At 50.5% G+C, this 22,011-nt stretch overlaps 1 protein-coding gene across 6 annotated transcripts in view; it reads right to left on the bottom strand.

The window, feature by feature from the left end:
- Window positions 1-22,011, bottom strand: part of LOC122383716 (serine/threonine-protein kinase mig-15-like) — a 396,652-nt gene that overhangs the window by 259,142 nt on the left and 115,499 nt on the right. For all 6 annotated transcript variants that reach the window (XM_043370438.1, XM_043370439.1, XM_043370441.1 and 3 more), the window contains exons 10-12: window positions 10,060-10,397; window positions 9,103-9,201; window positions 3,078-3,160 (exon numbers count right to left, since the gene is read on the bottom strand). In XM_043370438.1, coding sequence (XP_043226373.1) covers window positions 3,078-3,160; window positions 9,103-9,201; window positions 10,060-10,397 — 520 coding nt within the window. The remainder of the gene's footprint in view (window positions 1-3,077; window positions 3,161-9,102; window positions 9,202-10,059; window positions 10,398-22,011) is intronic.

Below are 22,011 nucleotides of genomic sequence, written 5' to 3'. Positions count from 1 at the left end.
AGGGCCTTTCTGTAGTTCAGAGGGCCCCTGTCAAGCAATCAGGGGGCCCTTAATGCAATCAGAGGGTTTCTCTGTAGCTCAGAGGGTCCCATCAAGCGATCAGGCGACCCCTTCATGCTTTCAGAGGACCCTCTCGTGTACCCAGAGGACCTTTCTTTCGTTCAGAGGGCCCTTTATGCGCTCAGAGGGCCTTTCTGCAGTTAAGAGGGTCCCTGACAAGCAATCAGGGCCCCTTTATGCGCTCAGAGGGCCTTTCTGTAGCTCAGAGAGCCCCCGTCAAGCGATCAAGGGTCCCTTCATGCGTTCAGAGGACCCTCTCGTGTATTCAGAGGGCTTTTCTGTAGTTCGGAGGGCCCCTGTCAAGCAATCAGGGGGCCCTTAACCCGCGCCCCACTGGGGTCTGCGCATAACACGCCCTACTGGGGGGGGGGCTATTCATAGCCCCCCTCCTAACTCCGAAAATACTGGGCCGATCGTCAAAATTCAAACGGCGTCTGATAGCCCCGGAAAAACTGTCGAACGAAACCTAATTTCATTGACCTCGAGGTCACCGATGACGTCACAGGTCAGGTCAAAGTAAATATTATTAGCATTTTGGCTTCTTCACGTTTTGGGCTCTGGCCGCCGTCTTACAAGTCAGATCAGGCTCATTTTTGGTTCACACACTCGTGAACAGATGCTCTAGATACTCTGAGGGTACCAAACTTGTACTTTGATTTTCAGGTCAAGGTCAGGTCATCACAGGTCACGAAAATATTATATCATCCGTCGGTCACGTGACACATGTTTTATGGTCCATTTAGGCCACACATTTCGAATTTGATGTCGTCTGTGTCATTCGAGGTCATTTTGAGTCAAATTTAGCTTAGGTCAGGTCACTTTCAGGTCAAAAAAGGTCAAATTTTAAAGTTAAAATTTTTCAACAAAAAAGGTGTCTATTGGATGCAGTTAGAGCTCAGAAACACGATGGTGCTATTTATATTGGCGTGCGATGTCAAATTCGTGCTGAAAAATTTATTTGAAAAATTAATAATTGTTTATTTTTTTGCAATAATGCGTATAACTTGGTCATTTTTGAAGATATTTAGCTAAAACTTGCTAGAGTTAGTCATAATAATGCGTTCTATCACATATATTCCGGTTTTTTCGAAAAGTCAAAAAAAAATTGAAAAAATGTAAAAATATAAATTTTTAATTTAATTATATAAAATTTTCGAAATTTTCAAAATTTCGAAAATCCGAGATAGCAGTTTGATAGCGCAGTCTATTCTGAGTTCTCTCATGCAAAGAAATTGGATCTAGCTTAAAAACTGAGCTCTTTGGAGCGATTGCCGTGGTTCAATGTTTTGCGTCGAAATCGGCCGAACATGACGTCACTCTGACGTCATTTCCGGCCGACCTATGGTAGGTACGAAGATCAAATTTTGACACAAGGTGTCAAATTGATGCAGCCAAAGGTACTGAAAGTTTGGCGTCGATACGTCAAGCGGTTTGGAAGTTATTGCAGAAAAACGGGAGGGGGCTATAAATAGCCCCCCCCCCCCCCAGTGGGGCGCGGGTTAATGCAATGGGTTTTCCTGTGGCTCAGAGCGCACCCGTCAAGCGATCAGGAGCTCCTTCATGCTTTCAAAGGGCCCTCTTGTGTGGCAAGAGGGCCTTTCTTTAGTTTAGAGGGCCCCCGTCAAGCTATCAGGGGCCTCTTCACTAGCTCTGAAGAGGGCCCCTCGAACTTACCTGTGCTTTGTACTGCCTCTGGCATGTATGTGTCCCTTTACTAACCCTGAGTGAGTGTTCTTTTGACTTTTACATCATAAAACATGGTATTGGAAGTAGTGCTTTAGTCTTCCGTTGCTTTCAGCAGGGACATCTTTCGTCCTCTGGTTAGTTAGTAAAAAAAAAAAAACAGACTTCCTCTTACCGACTGGTTGCTTATTCTGAGTTCTTTTCGATTCTTAGCAGGGAATTCCGCGACTTTGCCATTTTTATCTTTTATCTGGTGTTAAAGTAAGGTTCTGTGAGTCGCTGGGCTGAGGGAGGGGGCATTCCTGGTCCCCAATTAATGGGTGGCGGTGTATTTAGAAAAAAAATACCGAAAATATTGTGACGTCATAAGAACAGTAGCTACTTTGTCAGTCATTCAAATGGCTATATCTCTGGCAGTTTAAGATATATTTTGTTAATTTTTGGCATGTGTAAGGCCCGTAAGGGGTTCTCTGACATACATTCCGTGTTTGTTTTAGAAGTTTCCACAATTAAAAAAAACATCTCAAGAAATCTAGATTTTGAGTTAGAAAATCCCTAGACCTAGGGATTTTTGCATTTTGGAAATTTCGAGATATCCATTTTGTTCGCCGTGCTTTTTAATACCTAGAGCAAATTTTTGAGTCGCTAGGTTGAAACTCTGATTTTCTGCGATTTTCCCCCGGGACAACTTTTTCGACGAAAAATCGCCGAACATGACCTCACTTTGACCTCTATAGCTCGTCACCAGAGATGACCTGAGACCTATTTTTTCCAGGAGTTGTGTAAAATTGATATCCGAAGAGGGCTGATAGTTTCAAGTCGAAATTCGCAGCTGTTTCTGAGTTATCTGCGAAAAACCACAGGGGGCCTTTGCCCCCCCCCCCTCCACCACCCCAACGGGTCGCGGGTTGAAAACGATCGCTCAGTAAGTGTAGCTATGGCGAGCATTAAATTTTCCCTAAGATAAGGGCACTTGGCGTGAACTTGAGACCTCAGACCCGACCACGAAAGGCCTGGGTCAGAAGTCTTAGCGACATGTGCAGAAAAGGCGCATAAGTTGTGCTAAAAACATCGTCGCTACACGCCGCCATTTCCATAAATATTCGTGGGGTGAAATACAACAATTTACGGTTTTTTAGATGTTCCGCCCAGCTCCGGGTTCAGTGAGAAGCAGTCAATGAGCGGCCGGTGGCCAGCCACGTTTAGTGAGAAGCAGTCAATGAGCGGTCGGTGGCCAGCCACGTACATCGAGAAGCAGTCAATGAGCGGCCGGTGGCCAGCCACGTACAGTGAGAAGCAGTCAATGAGCGGCCGGTGGCCAGCCACGTACGTACAGTGGTTTGGGCGAGTCGGAGGCGAGCAGAGTGCCGTCGTTGCGCGCCGGTCCCGGCTCCAATTCCTCATCGCTGCTGTCGTCCTGCAGACACACGAACCAGGTAGCACACAATCAGCCACCAATGGCACACCACCACACCAAAACAGGTCACCAGGTAGCACACAATCAGCTGCCGATCGCACGCCACTGGGTAGCAACACAGGGGCGGCGTTTTTGCCGGCAAAAACTAATTACCCGCCACTTGCTTGTTTCAGCTGGTAAAAAAGGAAACACTGGCAAGAACAAAAAACAAAAATTACGCTTTGCTCCAAACTCAATCCCGCAAACCCGCCGTCGCTACGGGCAGCTCCACTCTGCCCAATTCCCGTCGGCTTCTACCGGGCTCATACCCGCGGCTTCTACCGGGCTCATAACCGCGCTGCTGCAAATACGGCTGGCCGTCGGCTTCTACCGGGCTCATACCCGCGGCTTCTACCGGGCTCATAACCGCGCTGCTGCAAATACGGGTGGCCGTGATGTTGCATGATGATCACTATTGGTTGTGATGGAGCCTGCACGTATCATACTGGGCTTTACTGACAGATGGACGGGATGAGGATATAGTAGGTTAGATAAAACATGGCAGTGTAGTTCTGTTCTTTGGTTCGGCAGTGTGTGTATTTAAACAAAGCACATTTTATGAAAAAAAACATGTAATGCAGGTTCGTTGAATCATACAACCATTAGACGATTAATAATTTGGGATTTTTTCATGCCGTTTTATTGACATCTTCACATAAAAACACAAACAGGAACAAGCGCAACAACGTTTCTGTGTTCTTCGTCGGCGGCCGCCTGGCCAGGCCGAGAAAATTTCGTGGCCGTTCGCAGAACTTATAATAAACGAACATGGTCGCCAAACAGTCGCCGAGTCGCCGCCGACATGTCCCTGCGTGCGCCGACTTGTTACCAAGGTATCGCCGACCATTCGCCACAGATTCGCCATTCATTCGCGATGTTCGCCGAACCATGGATCAGCTTCGACCCGCGCACGATTAGGGGGGCCCCCTCCCGTTTTCTGCAAATCGGGCTCTGTCGGCGAACTGTTCGCCTCTGTCGATGAACTGTTCGCCGATTTCCTACACGACGTGATTCGGCGACAGAGTCGTGACCAAAATTCGGCAGTGTAACACGGCCTTAAGCCCTTGTTACACTGCCGAATTTTGGTACACGAATGTGCACGAATATGCAAGTCATCCTATGTCGCGGACCGATTCGGGATCTTTCTTCCACGGTCTTGTCATTCCGCAGACCAGTCGGTGTCCACTGCGCGACTTTTACGGTTCGTCACGACCGCCACGAATATTTCATGAAAAATGAAAATTTCGTGGCCGTTCGCCGAACTTAAAATAAACGAACATGATCGCCAAACAGTCGCCGAGTCGCCGCCGACATGTCGCTGCGTGCGCCGACTTGTTGCCAAGGTATCGCCGACTATTCGCCACAGATTCGCCATTCATTCGCGATGTTCGCCGAATCATGGATCAGCTTCGACCCGCGCACGATAAAGGCCGTGTTACACTGCCGAATTTTGGCCACGACCCTGACGCCGAATCACGTCGTGTAGGAAATCGGCGAACAGTTCACCGACAGAGGCGAACAGTTCGCCGACAGAGCCCGATTTGCAGAAAACGGGTGGGGGGCCCCCCTTATCGTGCGCGGGTCGAAGCTGATCCATGATTCGGCGAACATCGCGAATGAATGGCGAATCTGTGGCGAATAGTCGGCGATACCTTGGCAACAAGTCGGCACACGCAGCGACATGTCGGCGGCGACTCGGCGACTGTTTGGCGATCATGTTCGTTTATTTTAAGTTCGGCGAACGGCCACGAAATTTTCATTTTTCATGAAATATTCGTGGCGGTCGTGACGAACCGTAAAAGTCGCGCAGTGGACACCGACTGGTCTGCGAAATGACAAGACCGTGGAAGAAAGATCCCGAATCGGTCCGCGACATAGGATGACTTGCATATTCGTGCACATTCGTGTACCAAAATTCGGCAGTGTAACAAGGGCTTAAGGGGGCCCCCCACCCGTTTTCTGCAAATCGGGCTCTGTCGGCGAACTGGTCGCCTCTGTCGGTGAACTGTTCGCCGATTTCCTACACGACGTGATTCGGCGACAGGGTCGTGACCAAAATTCGGCAGTGTAACACGGCCTTTACCCTTGAATTGAAAGTGCATCGTTTGGTGGGGGTAGAGCCTCAAATGTGTGTAATGTGTATGAACTCAATGTTTCTGCCGCAAATGCTGCTTGTGTGCCGACAGCTACTAAAGTTCGAGTGGTGGAGGTGCCAGTGATATGCGCGCCACTGATTGCCTATTGTTATGGCATTTTTTATTGTACATGTATCGTGTGTGTATCGTATGTGTTGGTGAATGATGTCGCGCGTAACGCTATTCACCAAGGGGGGAGCGTGTTGAGAAATATAGGTATATGTAGTGTGGCCGAGATGAGTACCTACGCTCATCGCTCGGTGCGGCAGTGGCGACAGCTATAGGCCGACGGGTGCTGCCGCCTGGTGGCACAATTCTTAGCCACAAATTACAGGTAGAGGAGACAGAGGACAGGACGTGCGTAGCATAGCTCTTGGGTGTGGTCGGCGTGGCGGGGTTGACACGTGAACGGCGCAGCTGAGACGAGTGCGGCGATGACGTCGCTTTGTTGAGTTGGATTTGTGTGACTGCGTGGCGGTCAGTTGCTTGTTTGATGGCTCCCGTGCCTGTGATGGGAGACTGGTGGGTGATTGCTGCGTCAAAGTTCAAGGGCGCAATAAACCCAATTCGAAGTTCGAATGTTTCCCGGTTGTGATGAAGATGGGAGAGCTTTGATTCCCAGACATAGGGTGTAGGTCATCTAACCTGGTGTATGGTGTCTGGTGCAATAAGTGTGAAAAGGTGGTATACGTAGGACAAACAGGCGATACAATATACACGCGTACCCAGAACCACCTTTCATCAATACGGTGTAGGAGGGAGGGCAGGATTCCCGTGAACCGCCACTTCTCAGGAGGGGGGCACAAAGAGGGCGACTTTAGAATAATCGGTCTGGAAAGGACAAGGGGGAACTCAGAGGACCGTAGGAAATTTAGAGAGATGAGGTGGGTGGGACTTCTGGGAACACTAAGGGAAAGTGGAGGGGAAAATGTCCGAAAGGAAGGGTAGGTGGGAAGGTCTAACCCAAGTGCATCTCTTCCACTTCAGGTGTTGCAAATTATTAGTTGTGTATAACCGTCAAGCCCAGTTAATGGGTATTCTGCATTGCTTTCGCCGTCTACTCTTTATTCTGTCGAATTGTAGTATGGATCCAGCTGCTGGAGGCACATAGAAATAATGGATCCTGCAAATGAAGGGACCAAGTGAAATTAGATGTGATTATTTCGCTACGTGTTTTTAATTGTTTTTGTACCCATCTTTATCGTGTTTGTGTGCCATTATTGTCGAAAAGTGTGAACGATACGCCGATTTATTATTCTGACGAAGATATAAGCATATACATATATCGAAACGTCACAAACGAGTCTGTTCTCTGTCTCTCTCTCTGTCTCTCTCTGTCTCTGTCTCTCTCTGTCTCTGTCTCTCTCTGTCTCTGTCTCTCTCTGTCTCTGTCTCTCTCTGTCTCTCTCTGTCTCTGTCTCTCTCTGTCTCTCTCTGTCTCTGTCTCTCTCTGTCTCTCTCTGTCTCTCTCTGTCTCTGTCTCTCTCTGTCTCTCTCTGTCTCTCTCTCTCTCTGTCTCTCTCTGTCTCTGTCTCTCTCTGTCTCTCTCTGTCTCTGTCTCTCTCTGTCTCTCTCTGTCTCTCTCTGTCTCTCTCTGTCTCTCTCTGTCTCTCTCTGTCTCTCTCTGTCTCTGTCTCTCTCTGTCTCTCTCTGTCTCTGTCTCTCTGTCTCTGTCTCTCTCTGTCTCTCTCTGTCTCTGTCTCTCTCTGTCTCTCTCTGTCTCTGTCTCTCTCTGTCTCTCTCTGTCTCTGTCTCTCTCTGTCTCTCTCTGTCTCTGTCTCTCTCTGTCTCTGTCTCTCTCTGTCTCTGTCTGTCTCTCTGTCTCTGTCTCTGTCTCTCTCTGTCTCTCTCTGTCTCTCTCTGTCTCTGTCTCTCTCTGTCTCTCTCTGTCTCTGTCTCTCTCTGTCTCTCTCTGTCTCTCTCTGTCTCTGTCTCTCTCTGTCTCTCTCTGTCTCTCTCTGTCTCTCTCTGTCTCTCTCTGTCTCTGTCTCTGTCTCTGTCTCTGTCTCTGTCTCTGTCTCTGTCTCTGTCTCTGTCTCTGTCTCTGTCTCTGTCTCTGTCTCTGTCTCTGTCTCTGTCTCTGTCTCTGTCTCTGTCTCTGTCTCTGTCTCTGTCTCTGTCTCTGTCTCTGTCTCTGTCTCTGTCTCTGTCTCTGTCTCTGTCTCTGTCTCTGTCTCTGTCTCTGTCTCTGTCTCTGTCTCTGTCTCTGTCTCTGTCTCTGTCTCTGTCTCTGTCTCTGTCTCTGTCTCTGTCTCTGTCTCTGTCTCTGTCTCTGTCTCTGTCTCTGTCTCTGTCTCTGTCTCTGTCTCTGTCTCTGTCTCTGTCTCTGTCTCTGTCTCTGTCTCTGTCTCTGTCTCTGTCTCTGTCTCTGTCTCTGTCTCTGTCTCTGTCTCTGTCTCTGTCTCTGTCTCTGTCTCTGTCTCTGTCTCTGTCTCTGTCTCTGTCTCTGTCTCTGTCTCTGTCTCTGTCTCTGTCTCTGTCTCTGTCTCTGTCTCTGTCTCTGTCTCTGTCTCTGTCTCTGTCTCTGTCTCTGTCTCTGTCTCTGTCTCTGTCTCTGTCTCTGTCTCTGTCTCTGTCTCTGTCTCTGTCTCTGTCTCTGTCTCTGTCTCTGTCTCTGTCTCTGTCTCTGTCTCTGTCTCTGTCTCTGTCTCTGTCTCTGTCTCTGTCTCTGTCTCTGTCTCTGTCTCTGTCTCTGTCTCTCTCTCTGTCTCTGTCTCTCTCTCTCTCTCTCTCTCTCTCTCTCTCTCTCTCTCTCTCTCTCTCTCTCTCTCTCTCTCTCTCTCTCTCTCTCTCCTCTCTCTCTCTCTCTCTCTCTCTCTCTCTCTCTCTCTCTCTCTCTCTCTCTATTTATTATCTTTAGCAGAATGGTAATACACAAGGCTATGTAAACCAGGTAGAACGCTCCCGACGAAAAACTGGGGGCAAAAATGAATTCAGTAACCGCGACTCTGGAAACCAAACAAATTTAGGTTGTCATGGTAACGGGGCAAATTTGGCATGAGTACGCATTTAATAACTAATGTTTCAACGAATTATTTCAGAAAAAGCAAAAAGATTCGTCGGGCCACTAAAACAATAAAATGCAGTTTTCATAAACGATTCGAGTTTATATCAGACTGGCCTAAACAATGTCAAAATCAAGTCCTAAACTGTACGGCCCGTGCTGCTGTAGGTTACCTCTAACGCTCTGGCCCCCAAAATCGTCACTGGCTTATCAGCCAATGAGCGTCGAGTATTGCCGTACGCTAATTGGTGGGATTACTGCATTTGTTGTTTAGAATGCTCACGGTGCTGACAGCGCTAGTGAAGGTGTCTCCACTTTTCGTAATGTTCAAAGCCCGGAGCGCATCCCCCTGTAATACAGTTCACAGTCTGAGAGAAGTCCAAATAAATTTCCTCATTATCCCGTAAGGCATTGCAATGCGATAATTTAGAGGGTTCGCGGAGACCCTCGCGCTTTATGGATAGTGGTGCCGCACATAGCGTTATCGAACATCACTAAACAGGGATGGGCAATCACCCCCCCCCCCCAAAAAAATACACACCCTATGTAAACTTGAATCTGCTGCTATTGGACAAGCCTTTTCTAAAACTGGCCCCAATAGGTGCAAAAATACCCCCAGTCTGGGCCTGCTGGAAAAACTGAGCAGCAGAAAAACAATCCTGTGTAAATAGTATTGGTATTTAATAATCGGATGTGGCGTACCTTTATCTCAGAGAAGGGCAAGCTGGCAGTGGGGCGCGGTGCGGCTGTGCGGCGTCTCTCACCTGTGCTGGAGGCGGCGGCGCGGCGCCGTTGGACGGTCCTCCGAGCTCCTGCAGCTGAGCCGACAGCACGTCCAGGTCCTGTGGACGGCGGGGCGCCGGCTGCACACCAGCCGCATACCGTCACAACAACGCACCCTTTTATTTCACGTGTTAACCGTTTCCATGGTTACGACTTGGTATTTGTATGAATGGATTCTGGTCGGGCTGAGTCCGAACATGTCTGCTCTCCTAGTATGGTTTATAATTTACCGTCAATACACTTAGTCAATACACTTTTCATGTGACATTTGCCAAGACTAAAAAGACCTAACAGGGGTTATGACATAATTCGCTTTTTTTAATCGAAAGGCTTTTGGGATTTTTTGGCTATTATATTCAATTTCCTTTTTAATCGAAATCCAAAAATTCAAAAATTCGAGATAGCAGTTGAATAGCCCTGGTAATTCAATACATTTTATGTCTCGAACGTTTTCTGTATCTTTAAAGCTGTTGGCCTGGCAGCTCTCCCCGCGAAACCTTTTTTGGGTCGAAAATAGCAGAACATGACGTGACTCTGACGTCATTTGCCGCCAACTTATCACAGCCTTTGGAAAAAAAATTGGGTCACAATGGGTAAAATTGATGTCCGGGAGTACCGGGAGGGTACTGAAAGTGTGGTGGTGATCGGCGCAGCGGTTCTGGAGATATATTGAAAAATCAAGGGGGGATAGGATAAAATGCCCACCTCCACCTGGAAGGTTAAGTTATTTTATTTTATATTCAGCTGTATTAGATGTACCATCAAACCCAGCTGTCCCACACAAGGAGGTAAGCTCTGGTGAAGACTCGCCGTCACTGCTCCAGATAGGTGAGGGACACGAAACAAAACAATCTGAAAACTTGCTGAAGGGCATCCTTCACCAAAGATTATGTTGTTACACGCATAACAGTTTGCCTAGCCGGCTAGCGGCCACTCACCTCCGGTCTGCGCTGCGCCGGCTTGTACATCTGGCTGTGCCGAGCGGGCGCCGGCGCCGGCGGCGGCGGCAGCGGCCGGCTCGGCGGTGGCGGCTGCTGGCCGTCCGGGTAGCGCGCCGGCGGCGGCGGACGCCCGGGCGCCGACGCCTCCTCTCGGCGGCGCCGATCGCGCTCCTCGGCGGCGGCGGCGGCGCGACCCTCCTGGATCTGCTGGAAGTTTTTGCGGAGCGTGTTTTCGCCGGGCGCCTGGACGATGGACGAGGGCTCTCCGGCCGTGGCCGCCTGCTCCTCCTCGTCGTCGTTGTCGCTACCCGAGTAATTGAAGCTCTCCTCGCGGTCTGTCGGCACCGCAGGACAGGCACAAAGTTTAAAGGGATTAGTTTTGATTCCCGCCTTTACATTAGTTTTGAGTCGACATATTCAAACCCATGGTTAGTAACTGCCAGTTGGGGAACTCGAAACATCGAGAAATGCCTTAATTCGGTAATATTTACAGTCTACAGCACTCCATTTCCAAGGGGCTAATGCAGGGGTCGGCAGCCTACCCAGCCAGCAGTCCCAAATGGGGCCATATGGGTTACATATGTGGGATATGTGGGTGCAAGTGGGCTTGGGCTCTAAGCGGGCTGATATCTGGGTTCCAGTTGGGGCCCATACGTGTTGCCGATGCTCCATTCATGTTTTTTTTTAACCCTCGCCGGCCGAGGGGGGGGGGGGCGGGTGCCGCCCCCCCCCCCATAGGTTTTTTTCGCGATAGCTCCGAACACGCTGGCGATAGAGAGCTGAAACTTGGCATACCTGACCTTTGATCCAAGCCGGATCTTTTGACACCAACCGCATTTTTGGGTCAGGTCAGGTCACTGACCTATGACGTCATAAGTGAACCTCTGCACGGTCTTCAGATGTCGCAACTTCGCAACGCCCTCACTGCCAGAGGAGATGTCACAGGGAAATGAAACTTGCAGGATCTAGTATCCATTATGAGTCCCACAAATTGTATATCTCGGATTTTTCCTAAAGGTCATATGAGGTCAGGTCATTTTCGTGACCTCACCATTATAAGTCAATGGGGAAAAATTCAAACTGCTATTCTGGAGCCGGGAACGATCTCCAACTATCTCAAGCACACAGAATCGTGATTTGATGCACTCCTTGCAAGGTTAGATGCGTCACTTTTGCAATGTTGACCTTGCGTGACGTCATTTATGACGTCATCAAGGTCATATTAGTTTTTCGTCAATAACTCTTGATCAAATTGAGCTAGCGAGTCGGGAAAGCCACCAATGGACTCAGGAAGACCTGCCGAATCGAATGATATGCGACATGACCTCTTTCGACCAACTTCGTGACCTGGGGGTGCTGACCTGACCTTGACCTGAGGTCAACACCCCAAGTTGACCTGACCCGGACAAAAAGTATATCATTCGACGCGCCTGAGCGAGACGAACACGATGCTGCCAAAATCGGCGCTCTGCAGCCGTTTTTTGCGAAGTTATTCACCAAAAACTGAACCGTACCTTGGGGCACTTGACCTGACCTCAGAGGTCACCGGTTGACCTAGGACCTTAAAATCGGGTACCAATCTCTGCGTCTCGTAACGGCGCACACGCTCGTTTTTTCCGCGACGCGCTAGCTCCACCAGGGGCGAAACGGCGAGGGGGGGTCGTACCCGCCCCCCCCCCCCCTCCTCGGCCGGCGCGTATGTAGAAAACCAATAGGTCCGGCGAGGGTTAATAGGGTAGGGTGGGGTAATTTGAACAGGTGAAGTAATCTGAACATAGTGTTAATTACACAAACTTACGGAAAATCCTTAAGTGGCACGACAATAAGACCAGTGAGGGAATTATCGTAACTTAAAGGGCTACCACGGGGTTAAAAGTTTCAGGGAATGAAGATGTTGACGCAAATCAGCTTCGCAAGGAAAAACGTCCAACAACCATTGCAACTTAATTGCAGCGCAAAAACCTATATTGCTAGCGCCTAATACGTAACAGCTTTTGTTGTGCAATGTACAATGAACTAATAGGTGCCTTCAAACCAAGAAATTTGCTTTCAAAACCTGTTTTTGAATATGGCAAAGTAACTTTTAGCGTGGGGTAATTTGAACATAGTGTGGGAATTTTTGTTGCGTATTAGCCTTAGGGCCGCTCCACACTGGAACTCGCATGCGGGTTGCGAGTTTGCGGGTTTTGAGTTTGCGGGCATAATACTAATTCATAGAGTGATTAGACCGCTCCCTTATGGTAACTATAGGAATGCAGTGAAGCCGGTACACCTTCAGAAACTTACATATAGCCGCAATACCAGCGCAACGAACCAAAATCCGACTCCAACGAAAAACCCGCAAACCTCGCAGAACTCGCAGACCTCGCAGCGAGGAAAATCGAAAGTTGACTCAAAATCAACTTTTGGAATGCGATGCAAGGTGGTTTGCAAGCTAAAAACATGCAGACTCACTAGCTACATGGTAGTTGTGGGTCACTCAGCTTAGATTGTATGATTTGTTTTTGAAGAAACCCGAAAACCCAAAAACACGCATTCCCGCATGCATGGTCCAGTGTGGGGCGGCCTTTAGCCAAGCTGGCTGGCGGCACTTTAAGAACGGCAGCATTTTAGGGACATGTGTAGCCCCCATTTCACGGAGCCTCTCTGTTACCCATATAGGGCTCATGGCTGGTTGTTGTTGTGTGGCCGACCGTATAGTGCGACAACTGCGCAATATACAGCTCGAACCGAAGATAAGGTCTCAGCTATGAAATAGGCGGACAAATCTCACGACACAACAAAATTAGCAACGAGGATGAGATCAGAGGCCAGTTTAACCAACAGAAAAATAGCAGCCCGGCGCAATTTTTCTGTCAAAAACCCGCCGACGAGTTTCACCAACCAGGCGAAAAAATATCCGCCGGCGTGAAAAAATATCAGCCAGAAAAATAGCCAACGAGTTTCAACAACGGCAAATGCGGCATTAATGGAGTGTTTATCTGCGCCATTATATGTAGAAAAAACAGCCCCAAAAAATAGACAGGCGACCCCGTCTATTTTTTTTATAACGTGTTGGAATAATTGGCTTCATTTGTTACTAATTATCGTGATTTGCGCTTCTCAGTTGATATAATAATTTAGTATCATTCATGGCCAATTTGTAAAGCATCTGGACTTCAAGAATAGAAGAGGAATACTGATGATATTGCGTAAAGAAAGAGCCTTTGTCACCAGGCAGGACCAAAAGGAACCAACAAGACGGGTGTTTGGTGTTGTGGTGTTAGTTTTTTTCGTTTTATATTATTTTTTGCTATAAGCACCCAACAGCAAGATGATAGCGCATTAAAGGGACTATTCCACCTTTAACATGGGGTTTGAGTTGAGATAGCCAAGTTTGCGGCGAGGTTCAGAAACCACTATCTATCTAGGTTGCAACCCCCGCGGCCTCTTGGTGTTGAAGAAATTCGTTCCCTTCATTTGAAAATGGGCCTTGTACAAGGCCCTATCTTCAACATGGAGCGACCGTTAGTGTGACGTCACCTCGTTTAGTCATTCTGATTTAAATGGGTTTGTTCGTTGAAAAATCGCTTAAACTTGGTCTAAACTTTGTTGTGGTGCCTACAGAGTAAAAAGAATCAGCTTTATGACAGTAATGTGGCCTGGGGAAGGAGGTAATTTTGGGCTGTGACGTCACATATTTGAAAGTTTGTGTTTGGAATATGGGAAGCCTAAGATGTTTCATGAAAAATAAATGCCAGAACCGTGTTCCTGGTCATCCAATCTATAAAGTCGGGCACAATTTAACTGGTTTTAACAACATCTTAGAAGGTGGGATAGTCCCTTTAACTAGTGGTCAGCTTACAAGTTCATTGCTCGCACGGAAGTGGAAAATAATGATGGAAGGTCATTTTCGAAAATCGAAGGAGCTTGAAGAAATGCTGGAAGGAGAGGCAGAGAGGGTAGGCTCATTGGACTCAAGATTTTAAATAAATATGTCCCTGTTTTCACATATTCAGCTTCATTTGACATTGCAAGGCGCCAGCTACTGATACCACTACTACTTTTGGGTGGAACTTCTTGAGCTGTGCGGAATAGGGACAGGGGCGGTCGTAGACTTGGCGTTTGGGGGGGCCAACTTGGGTAAGGGGCCCCTACACTGACCCGGGGGGCCCGGTGCTAGCTTAAAGGGGCCCACGGGCGTAGTGCATGGGTGCAGAAATCCAGCCATGGCCGGTGAAGCGGGGGGGGGGGGTAGGGAGCGGCACCCGAGCGGAGGCTCATTGCCAGCTTTGAGGGTGTACCATGTCGAAAAGGTAAGTTCATATTGAAGCATTGGTAATGTCAATAATTCACGCAACTGTGAATTGACTACCGCAAAAAGTAAAACCGGCTAACTTAGCCATTTTCGAAGATACCGTGCGAAAACTTTTGACAGTGGGTCATCGGTAGGTATGTGTTCAATCACATGTGTTTCGTTTCTTATTTTACTTGAGCACAAATGTAAGTTTTAAAGACCATCACAGTAGCAAATGCATCGAAAGATGGATAGTAGTGGGCAAAATATCCTGAATTTGTCGTGCTGCATCGAAAGTAGTGTTGATGAGAAAAGGGGTTTTTATTCCAGATTATTGTGGGTGCACAATACATTGTCTGCACCCACTGGATAATTATTGTTGGTGCAACTGCACCCACTGCACCCATGGTTCCTACACTTATAGGTCCATGGATAACGCTTCGGCGATACCTATCGCATAGAGGCTGCAATGTGGCCCTTAGAGTATAGTGTCAGACCCCCCAGAGGCCGGCGTTGGACCCAAGGGTCAGCGAAGGGCCTCAAAGGCACCAGATGGGGCCCCAGAGGCTGATGTGGGCCCTCAGAGGCAAGTGCGTGACGCCCAAAGGTAAGTCTTGGGCCCCATAGAACATAATAGGGCCATCAGTGGCCGGTGTAGAGACCTCATAGGCCGGTTGGGGGCATATAGAGGCCAGTTTGGGGCACCTCAGATGTCGGTGTGAGGCCCTTAAAGACCGGTATGGGTCCTCAGAAGCCGGCATCGATCCTTCAGAAGCCAGTACGGGGCCCTCAGAGGCACATAAGGGTCAGTTTGGGTCCCAGAGACAGAAATGGGACCATCAGAGGCCGGTGTGGAACCTTTAGAGGCCGGTTTGGGCCCTCAGAGGCCAGTTTAGGGCCCTCAGAGACCAGTACAGGGCCTGCAAAGGGCAGTTTGAGACCATCAGAGACCGACTTGGGCGCTCAGATGCTAATGTGGGTCCTTACAGGCCAGCATGGGCCCTCAGAGGTTAGCGTGGGGTCGTAAAAGACCGACATGGGTCGGCGTTGGACCCCAGAGGCCAGCCTCAAAGGCAAAAGATGGGCCCTCAAAGGTGATGCGGGCCCTAAGAGGCCAGCATCGGGTGTTCCGAATCCAGTGCGGGGCCCTCAGAGGCTAATGTGCGCCCTTACAGCCCAGCATGGGGCCCTCAGAGGTCAGAATGAGGCCCTGAAAGACTGGCATGGGCCGGCGTTGAACCCCAGAGGCCAGCAGGGGGCCCTCAAAGGCCAAGATGGGCCCTCAGAGGCCGATGCGGGCCCTTAGAGGCCGGCATCGGGTCTTCAAAATCCAGTGCGGGGCCCATAGAGGCTAATATGTGTCCTTACAAGCCAGCATAGGGCCCTCAGAGGTCAGTGTGGGGCCCTAAAAGACCGGCATGGGCTGGCGTTGGACCCCAGAGGCCAGCGGAGGGCCCTTAAAGGGCAAGATGGGCCCTCAGAGGCCGATGCGGGCGCTTAGAGGCCGGCATCGGGTCTTCAAAATCCAGTGCGGGGCCCACAGAGGCTAATATGTGTCCTTACAAGCCAGCATAGGGCCCTCAGAGGTCAGTGTGGGGCCCTGAAAGACCGGCATGGGCTGGCGTTGGACCCCAGAGGCCAGCGGAGGGCCCTTAAAGGCCAAGATGGGCCCTCAGAGGCCGACGCGGGCCCTTGGAGGCTGGCATTGGGTCTTCAGAATCCAGTGCGGGAGGCCTCAGAGGCTAATGTGGGTCCTTACAGGCTAGCATGGGGCCCTTAGAGGTCAGTGTGGGGCCCTAAAAGACCGGCATAGGCCGGCGTTGGACCCCAGAGACCAGCGGAGGGCCCTCAAAGACCAAGAGGGGCCCTCAGAGGTCGATCCGGGCTCTTAGTGGCCGACATCGGGTCTTCAGAATCCGGTGCGGGCCCTCAGAGGCAATTAAAGGCTTGTCTTGAGACAGAAATGAGGCCACCAGAGCCTGTGTGAGGCCCTCAGCCGCCGGTTGGGCCCCTGAGACCGGTTTAGGGGCCCTCAAAGGCCAGTGGAGGGCCCTCACTCCTCAGAGGTCAACGTGGGTCCTCAGCAGTCAATGTGGGCGCTTGACCGCCACTGAAGGGCCCTCAGAGGTCAGTGTAGGACCCTCAAAGACCGGTATGGGAGCTGTTAATAGCTGGCGTGGGTTTCTCGAGCCTCGTGACAATCGAATACGGGCCAGGGCCCCATACGCCCAGGGGGGCCCATCGGTTGTTTGGGGGGGGGGGCAAATGATATGATGGCCCCCCTGATTTGCCTTTGGGGGGGGGGGCATGGCCCTGATGCCCCCCCCCCCCCTGCGACCGCCTCTGAATAGGGAAGGTGCATTGACATTGCTAAGACCAAAATGGCAAGATTTTCAAGATAAATGACAATAAATTTAAAAAAAATTTAATAGCATGAAATAAATGTATAAAGGCTTGTTTTTTTAAGCAAAACGTGCAAAGTTTGCATGGTTGCGAACCCGAAAAAAACTTGCTGTCAAGATTGTGCCACTGAACTCAGCAAGTCATGCTGCCAATATTGAAGGCAAAGAAAATAATACTAGTGGTAATGTTGTAAAATGTAAATGAATCCATAACTGTTGTGTGTGCACTGTGCACTGTGCTGATATTGAATGCATGTGTATCTTGCATGCATGAGTCATGCAGGGATCATGTTAAAGGGACTATCCCACCTTCTAAAATGTTGTTAAAACCAATTAAATTGTGCCCGACTTTATAGATTGGATGACCAGGAACACGGTTCTGGCATTTATTTTTCATTAAACATCTTAGGCTTCGCATATTCCAAACACAAACTTTCAAATATGTGACGTCACAGCCCAAAATTACCTCCTTCCCCAGGCCACATTACTGTCATAAAGCTGATTCTTTTTACTCTGTAGGCACCACAACAAAGTTCAGACCAAGTTTTAAGCGATTTTTCAACGAACAAACCCATTTAAATCAGAATGACTAAACGAGGTGACGTCACACTAACGGTCGCTCCATGTTGAAGATAGGGCCTTGCACAAGGCCCATTTTCAAATGAAGGGAACGAATTTCTTCAACACCAAGAGGCCGCGGGGGTTGCAACCTAGATAGATAGTGGTTTCTGAACCTCGCCGCAAACTTGGCTATCTCAACTCAAACCCCATGTTAAAGGTGGGATAGTCCCTTTAAAACCGGCTGTAAGTATTGTGAGTTAGTTTTGCAAAATTGTGGAGTCACCAGGCAAAATGTTATTTGTTCACCTCAGCGCTGAAATTTCTGCACAGAGAGTTTTCAGATCATGCGCCGAAATGTTCATGCAGCCTGTCCGTTACACTGGTCATGTTGACGGTGACAAGGATTATTTCCCAGTCTCATGTTGAAATACAATAATAATTCACTTAGCTTAATTTTAGCTTATGTTTTTCATGCCAGTTCCTAGAATAAAGCAGCCAATATTTTCTGTCATGTGAGAAATATAATGATAATAAGCACAATTGCAGGCTGTGGCATGTTGTGAGGTTTTTCCTCGTTTATTGCTGAGGGTTTTCCACTCTCTGCCGTGGTGGGTGAACGGTGGGTTCACCACAAAAACGGTGGTGAACCCACCGTCGTCCGACGGTTTCGATGACGCCAATCATCGGCGAGTGTTGCTGTGATGGCCGACCTGACTGAGCGCACAGCGGCAGCCGCCGTCGCCAATAACGACAAAGATGAGTGTGAGGACACCTCCGAGTCGGACGGAGACGCCGCCGCTGACGACTTCACCGTGCTGGACGAGGTGGAGCGCTCGAGCCGACAGGCCGTGCACCGCGTGCGCTGCCCGACTGGCTGGCGCACCCGCAGCCGATTGGCGACCGGCGGCCGGCGCCGGCCAATATGTCGGCGCTCTGCCCCGAGCTGCGCGCCCGGCTGGCCGCCGAGGGCATCGAACAGGTGTTCCTGGTGCAGGTGACCGTGCTGCCCGAGCTGCTGGCGGCCGCAGAGTCGCCGCTGCCACCGGCCGACCTCTGCGTCTCGGCGCCGGCCGGCCGCGGTACGACGCTGGCGTTTGTGCTGCCGCTGGTGCAGGCGCGGCGCCGGCCGCCGGGTGCGCGCGCTAGCTGTGCTACCCACACAGGCGCTGCCCGCTCAGGTGCCCGCCGTGTTCCGCCAGTACGACGCCGACACGCCGCTCTGCGTCCGGCTGCTGGGTGGAGACACAGTGGCACGAGGGGGCGCCAACTGGTGGCGGTGGGGCCGCGCGGCCCGGTCTCCCTGGCTGATCGTGGTGAGCACTCCCGGCTGGCTGATGGATCACATAACCAGCGCAGAGGGTTTCTCGCTAGCGCACCTGCGCTACCTGGTGATCGACGAAGCCGACCGGGTGATCGAGATGGCCGAGTCGGGCTGGCTGAAAGCGGTGGAGCGGGTGGCGGCGGCCACGGCCCGCCGCCCTGCATCGCCGGCCGGCTGACGGCCGCCGCCGTCTGCGCGCCTTACCTGCCGCTGCAGAAGCTGCCGTTCTTGGCCACCCTGTCACAGAACACGGAGGCCGGAGAAGCTGTAGCGACTGTCGCTGTTCCTGTCGCGACTGCTGGTGGCCGGCACGGCGGACGGCGCCGTCGCACTGCCCGGTCAGTTCGTCGGCAGGTTCACCACGCCGGCCGAGCTGAGCGAGTCGTTCAACGTGGTGGCGCCGCAGCCGCTGAAGCCGCTGCTGATGCACCATTTGCTCCGACAGCCCGACTGGTGACGCTCGCTCGTGTTGGTCAACTGGAACGAGGCGGCGCACCAGCTGGAGCTACCGCTGTCGGTGCTGGGCGCGCGCGTGACTGAGTTCTGTGGGGTAGTGCCGGCGTGCCGGCGGCGGCGCGCGCTAGCTGAGATGGCCGCGCTGGTGTGCTCGAGGCTATAGCGCGCGGTATTGACGTGGACGCCGTGGACGCGGTCGTGTCGTACGACATCCCGGCGCTGTTGAAGACGTACACTGCGTGCGTCGGACGGCGCGCATCTGCCTGGCCGGCCAGGCGGTCAAGTTAATGTTGGAGCGGCAGCGCAGCCATTTCCAGCGGCTGATGGTGCAGGCGGGCAAGGCGGGCGGCCGGGTGCGGGAGACGCCAGCGCTGCTGGACGAGCTAGTGGATCAGTGGATTTCAGTGGATTTCCACACTAGCTTCTAGTGGATCGCTGTTGTTTTTTATGCTCATTGCTCATTATTTATTTACATTTTAGAAATATTGCAATGAATAGGTGTATGCCTTGTCATCAGCCTAGAAAAGTTAAAGTAAGTAGAGCGTTTCAGTTGCATAATGTATCTTTGTTCATGAACACGGATTTAACATGTCCTAACTCCCAAACATTTCGATATTAGACCCGAGTTACAAACCAATCGAAAAGTTTAGACGATCATTTGGGGCGTAGCCAGACGGCTCGGCTGGGTGTGAGAGCCGGCGACCAAGGTGGTCACCACCCGATCATAATGCAGAGCGGTCTCCGTCGGACGATTGTGTCCGCGCGCAACGAATGATCTCGGCACACGCGGAAGAGTCCGGCAGGACTCTCCACTGAGCGGTACTGGGCGCAGTCGAACGACGGTCGACGACACTAGCGCAGGTATTGTTAATTTGTTACGACTTACGAGCCCGACCAGTGTTGCGGGCCCGGAGCGAATATTCTTTGCTGTGTGGCGTTCCTTCTTCTCGACCGGTCCCGGCAAACGGGGCCTGCATATCGGCTAAAACCACCTAGCCGGGCAGTCTGACCTTCACCTCGCCGAAGCGGAGCGAGCGACCACCCTCAGCCCTGCAATGACCGCGGTGCAGTTAATCTGGGTAGGTATTTTCCTAAGGTAAGACACTCGCCTTGGCACAATGCTTTATATAGGCCTTGGCGAGTTCGTTAGCCCTCTTACTCCCGCTATAAGGTGCTAATGCAGTGCACGCGAAGCCGCCTCGTAGCACCGCAGTTCAATCGCACGGCAGCGGAACTGTCCGTCGTCCGTCCAGCTTCAGGTGGCGCCTCTGGGAGCAATGTTAGCCGCTTCTTGCCGCTCTTTTTGAAAGCTAGGAAAGAGGTGCGGCTCCCGGATCTGTCGGGAGCGGGACTCATAGGCGGCGGAAGGGGTAGGGCACCGGGGCACCGTGCCCCTCATTGATTTTGACATTTTAACATTAGCCCTATGGGCGTTGCATGGAAAGAATGGGACCAAAAGTCGGCAGTGCCCCCTTAATTGAAGGTGTTCCGCTGCCACTGCAATTGGTCCCATCTAGTCCCCACCTCATAGGTGGAGGTCCACACATTGCGTTCTCGGTCTACACGATGATTTTCTTCAAGGTGCGACTAAAATCAGACAAAAAGGTACATAGCAAGTTGAAGGTATTGTAAAAATGTAATATACAGGGTGATTTTTTTTAACTGTTAAAAAGTAAACGTCAATGGTGGTCCCTAAATCGAAAAATCTTGTGCAAAAAAGCAATGCACGTGATAGATAAATCTGGGACATTTTGTATGGTGTCATGATTTGTCCCTTTTAACCGAAGGCCTCGGCCCCAACGGAGCCTGAAAACGTCTCACCAATCGGGCACGCATGGTCCACCGCCGTTCAGTAAGGAACGACACAAAACGGTGATTTTGAAGCATTGAGGCAGTTCGAAGCATACGATCATCAAGGAGATACCTCAGAAAGACGTTAAATAATGCACGAACAAGCTTGTAGTAATAAATAACCTTCAAACGGTCCATCTGGCGTATGTGCAGCCTCTGAAGAATCAGTCTTCAGGGACAAACAAAAACAGCGAATCAGACACCACCAGGGTCGCCAGTAGCAAAATCCTCGACCTGCCCTTTCTAGACTTCTAGTTTTTGGACCCAGGTATGGCAGATATAACAAGAAAACATTGGAAATATCTGGCAGAGCTGAAAATGGGTGATAGAAGCCTTTTCAGTCCGCCTAATGAGCATGGGAGTCCATGGCGCTGTTCAACACGTGCTCAGGCGGGCTGAGTCGTGTTGGTGAGAGAGGGGGCAACTTCAAGCACAAGTAAAATACACGATGGACGTTCCTTCACATCGTGTCTGCATGAAATCAAAATGTCCCAGAATGCTCGTCATGCTGGTATATAATTTTACAATATATATTTGCATTTTAACGCGACTAAACCTCATTACTTTTTAACAAGTAAAAAAAATCACCCTGTAATAGGCTGACAGGAAAAAAAGATCCACCTTAAATGGAAGCTTCCTCACGTCACCTTTATGAATGACGTACGTTTACAATTTGGTAGTTTTGTATTGTATTGGCTTTTGCTGGGCACCAGAATGTCAAGGCCGTATAAGGGAGGTAGAATCATCCCGCGATTTCTAATGGACCGGTCGCTAAGCATTAGCGTGACGTCACTGGTGGAGACCGGGCGGTGCCCGGCTCCAAGCTGTACGTCGGGTACATCTGGCACCGTATAGTTGTTATTATTACTAAACGTAACGACAACTAATGACTCTAAATAACTTTTTTACTCACCTAAAGCTGATTTCCTTGCCCGTAAATTGCCGACCCGAGCCCCAGGGTTGACAATCATGGGATATGGGTCGGATGGGCGGCCTCGCGACGGGAGAAGGAACGATTGCAATTGTTGTGTCCCGCACCGCCGATTGCATTCTCTATCTGCACCGGGGGGGGGGGGGGCAGG

The sequence above is a fragment of the Amphibalanus amphitrite genome, unplaced genomic scaffold (assembly GCF_019059575.1).
Source record: "Amphibalanus amphitrite isolate SeventyFive unplaced genomic scaffold, NRLGWU_Aamphi_draft 000171F_arrow, whole genome shotgun sequence".
NCBI classification, from domain to species: Eukaryota; Metazoa; Arthropoda; class Thecostraca; order Balanomorpha; family Balanidae; genus Amphibalanus; species Amphibalanus amphitrite.
Note: the sequence above shows the minus strand (reverse complement) of the source record. Positions and strands in the feature narration are given on the sequence as shown.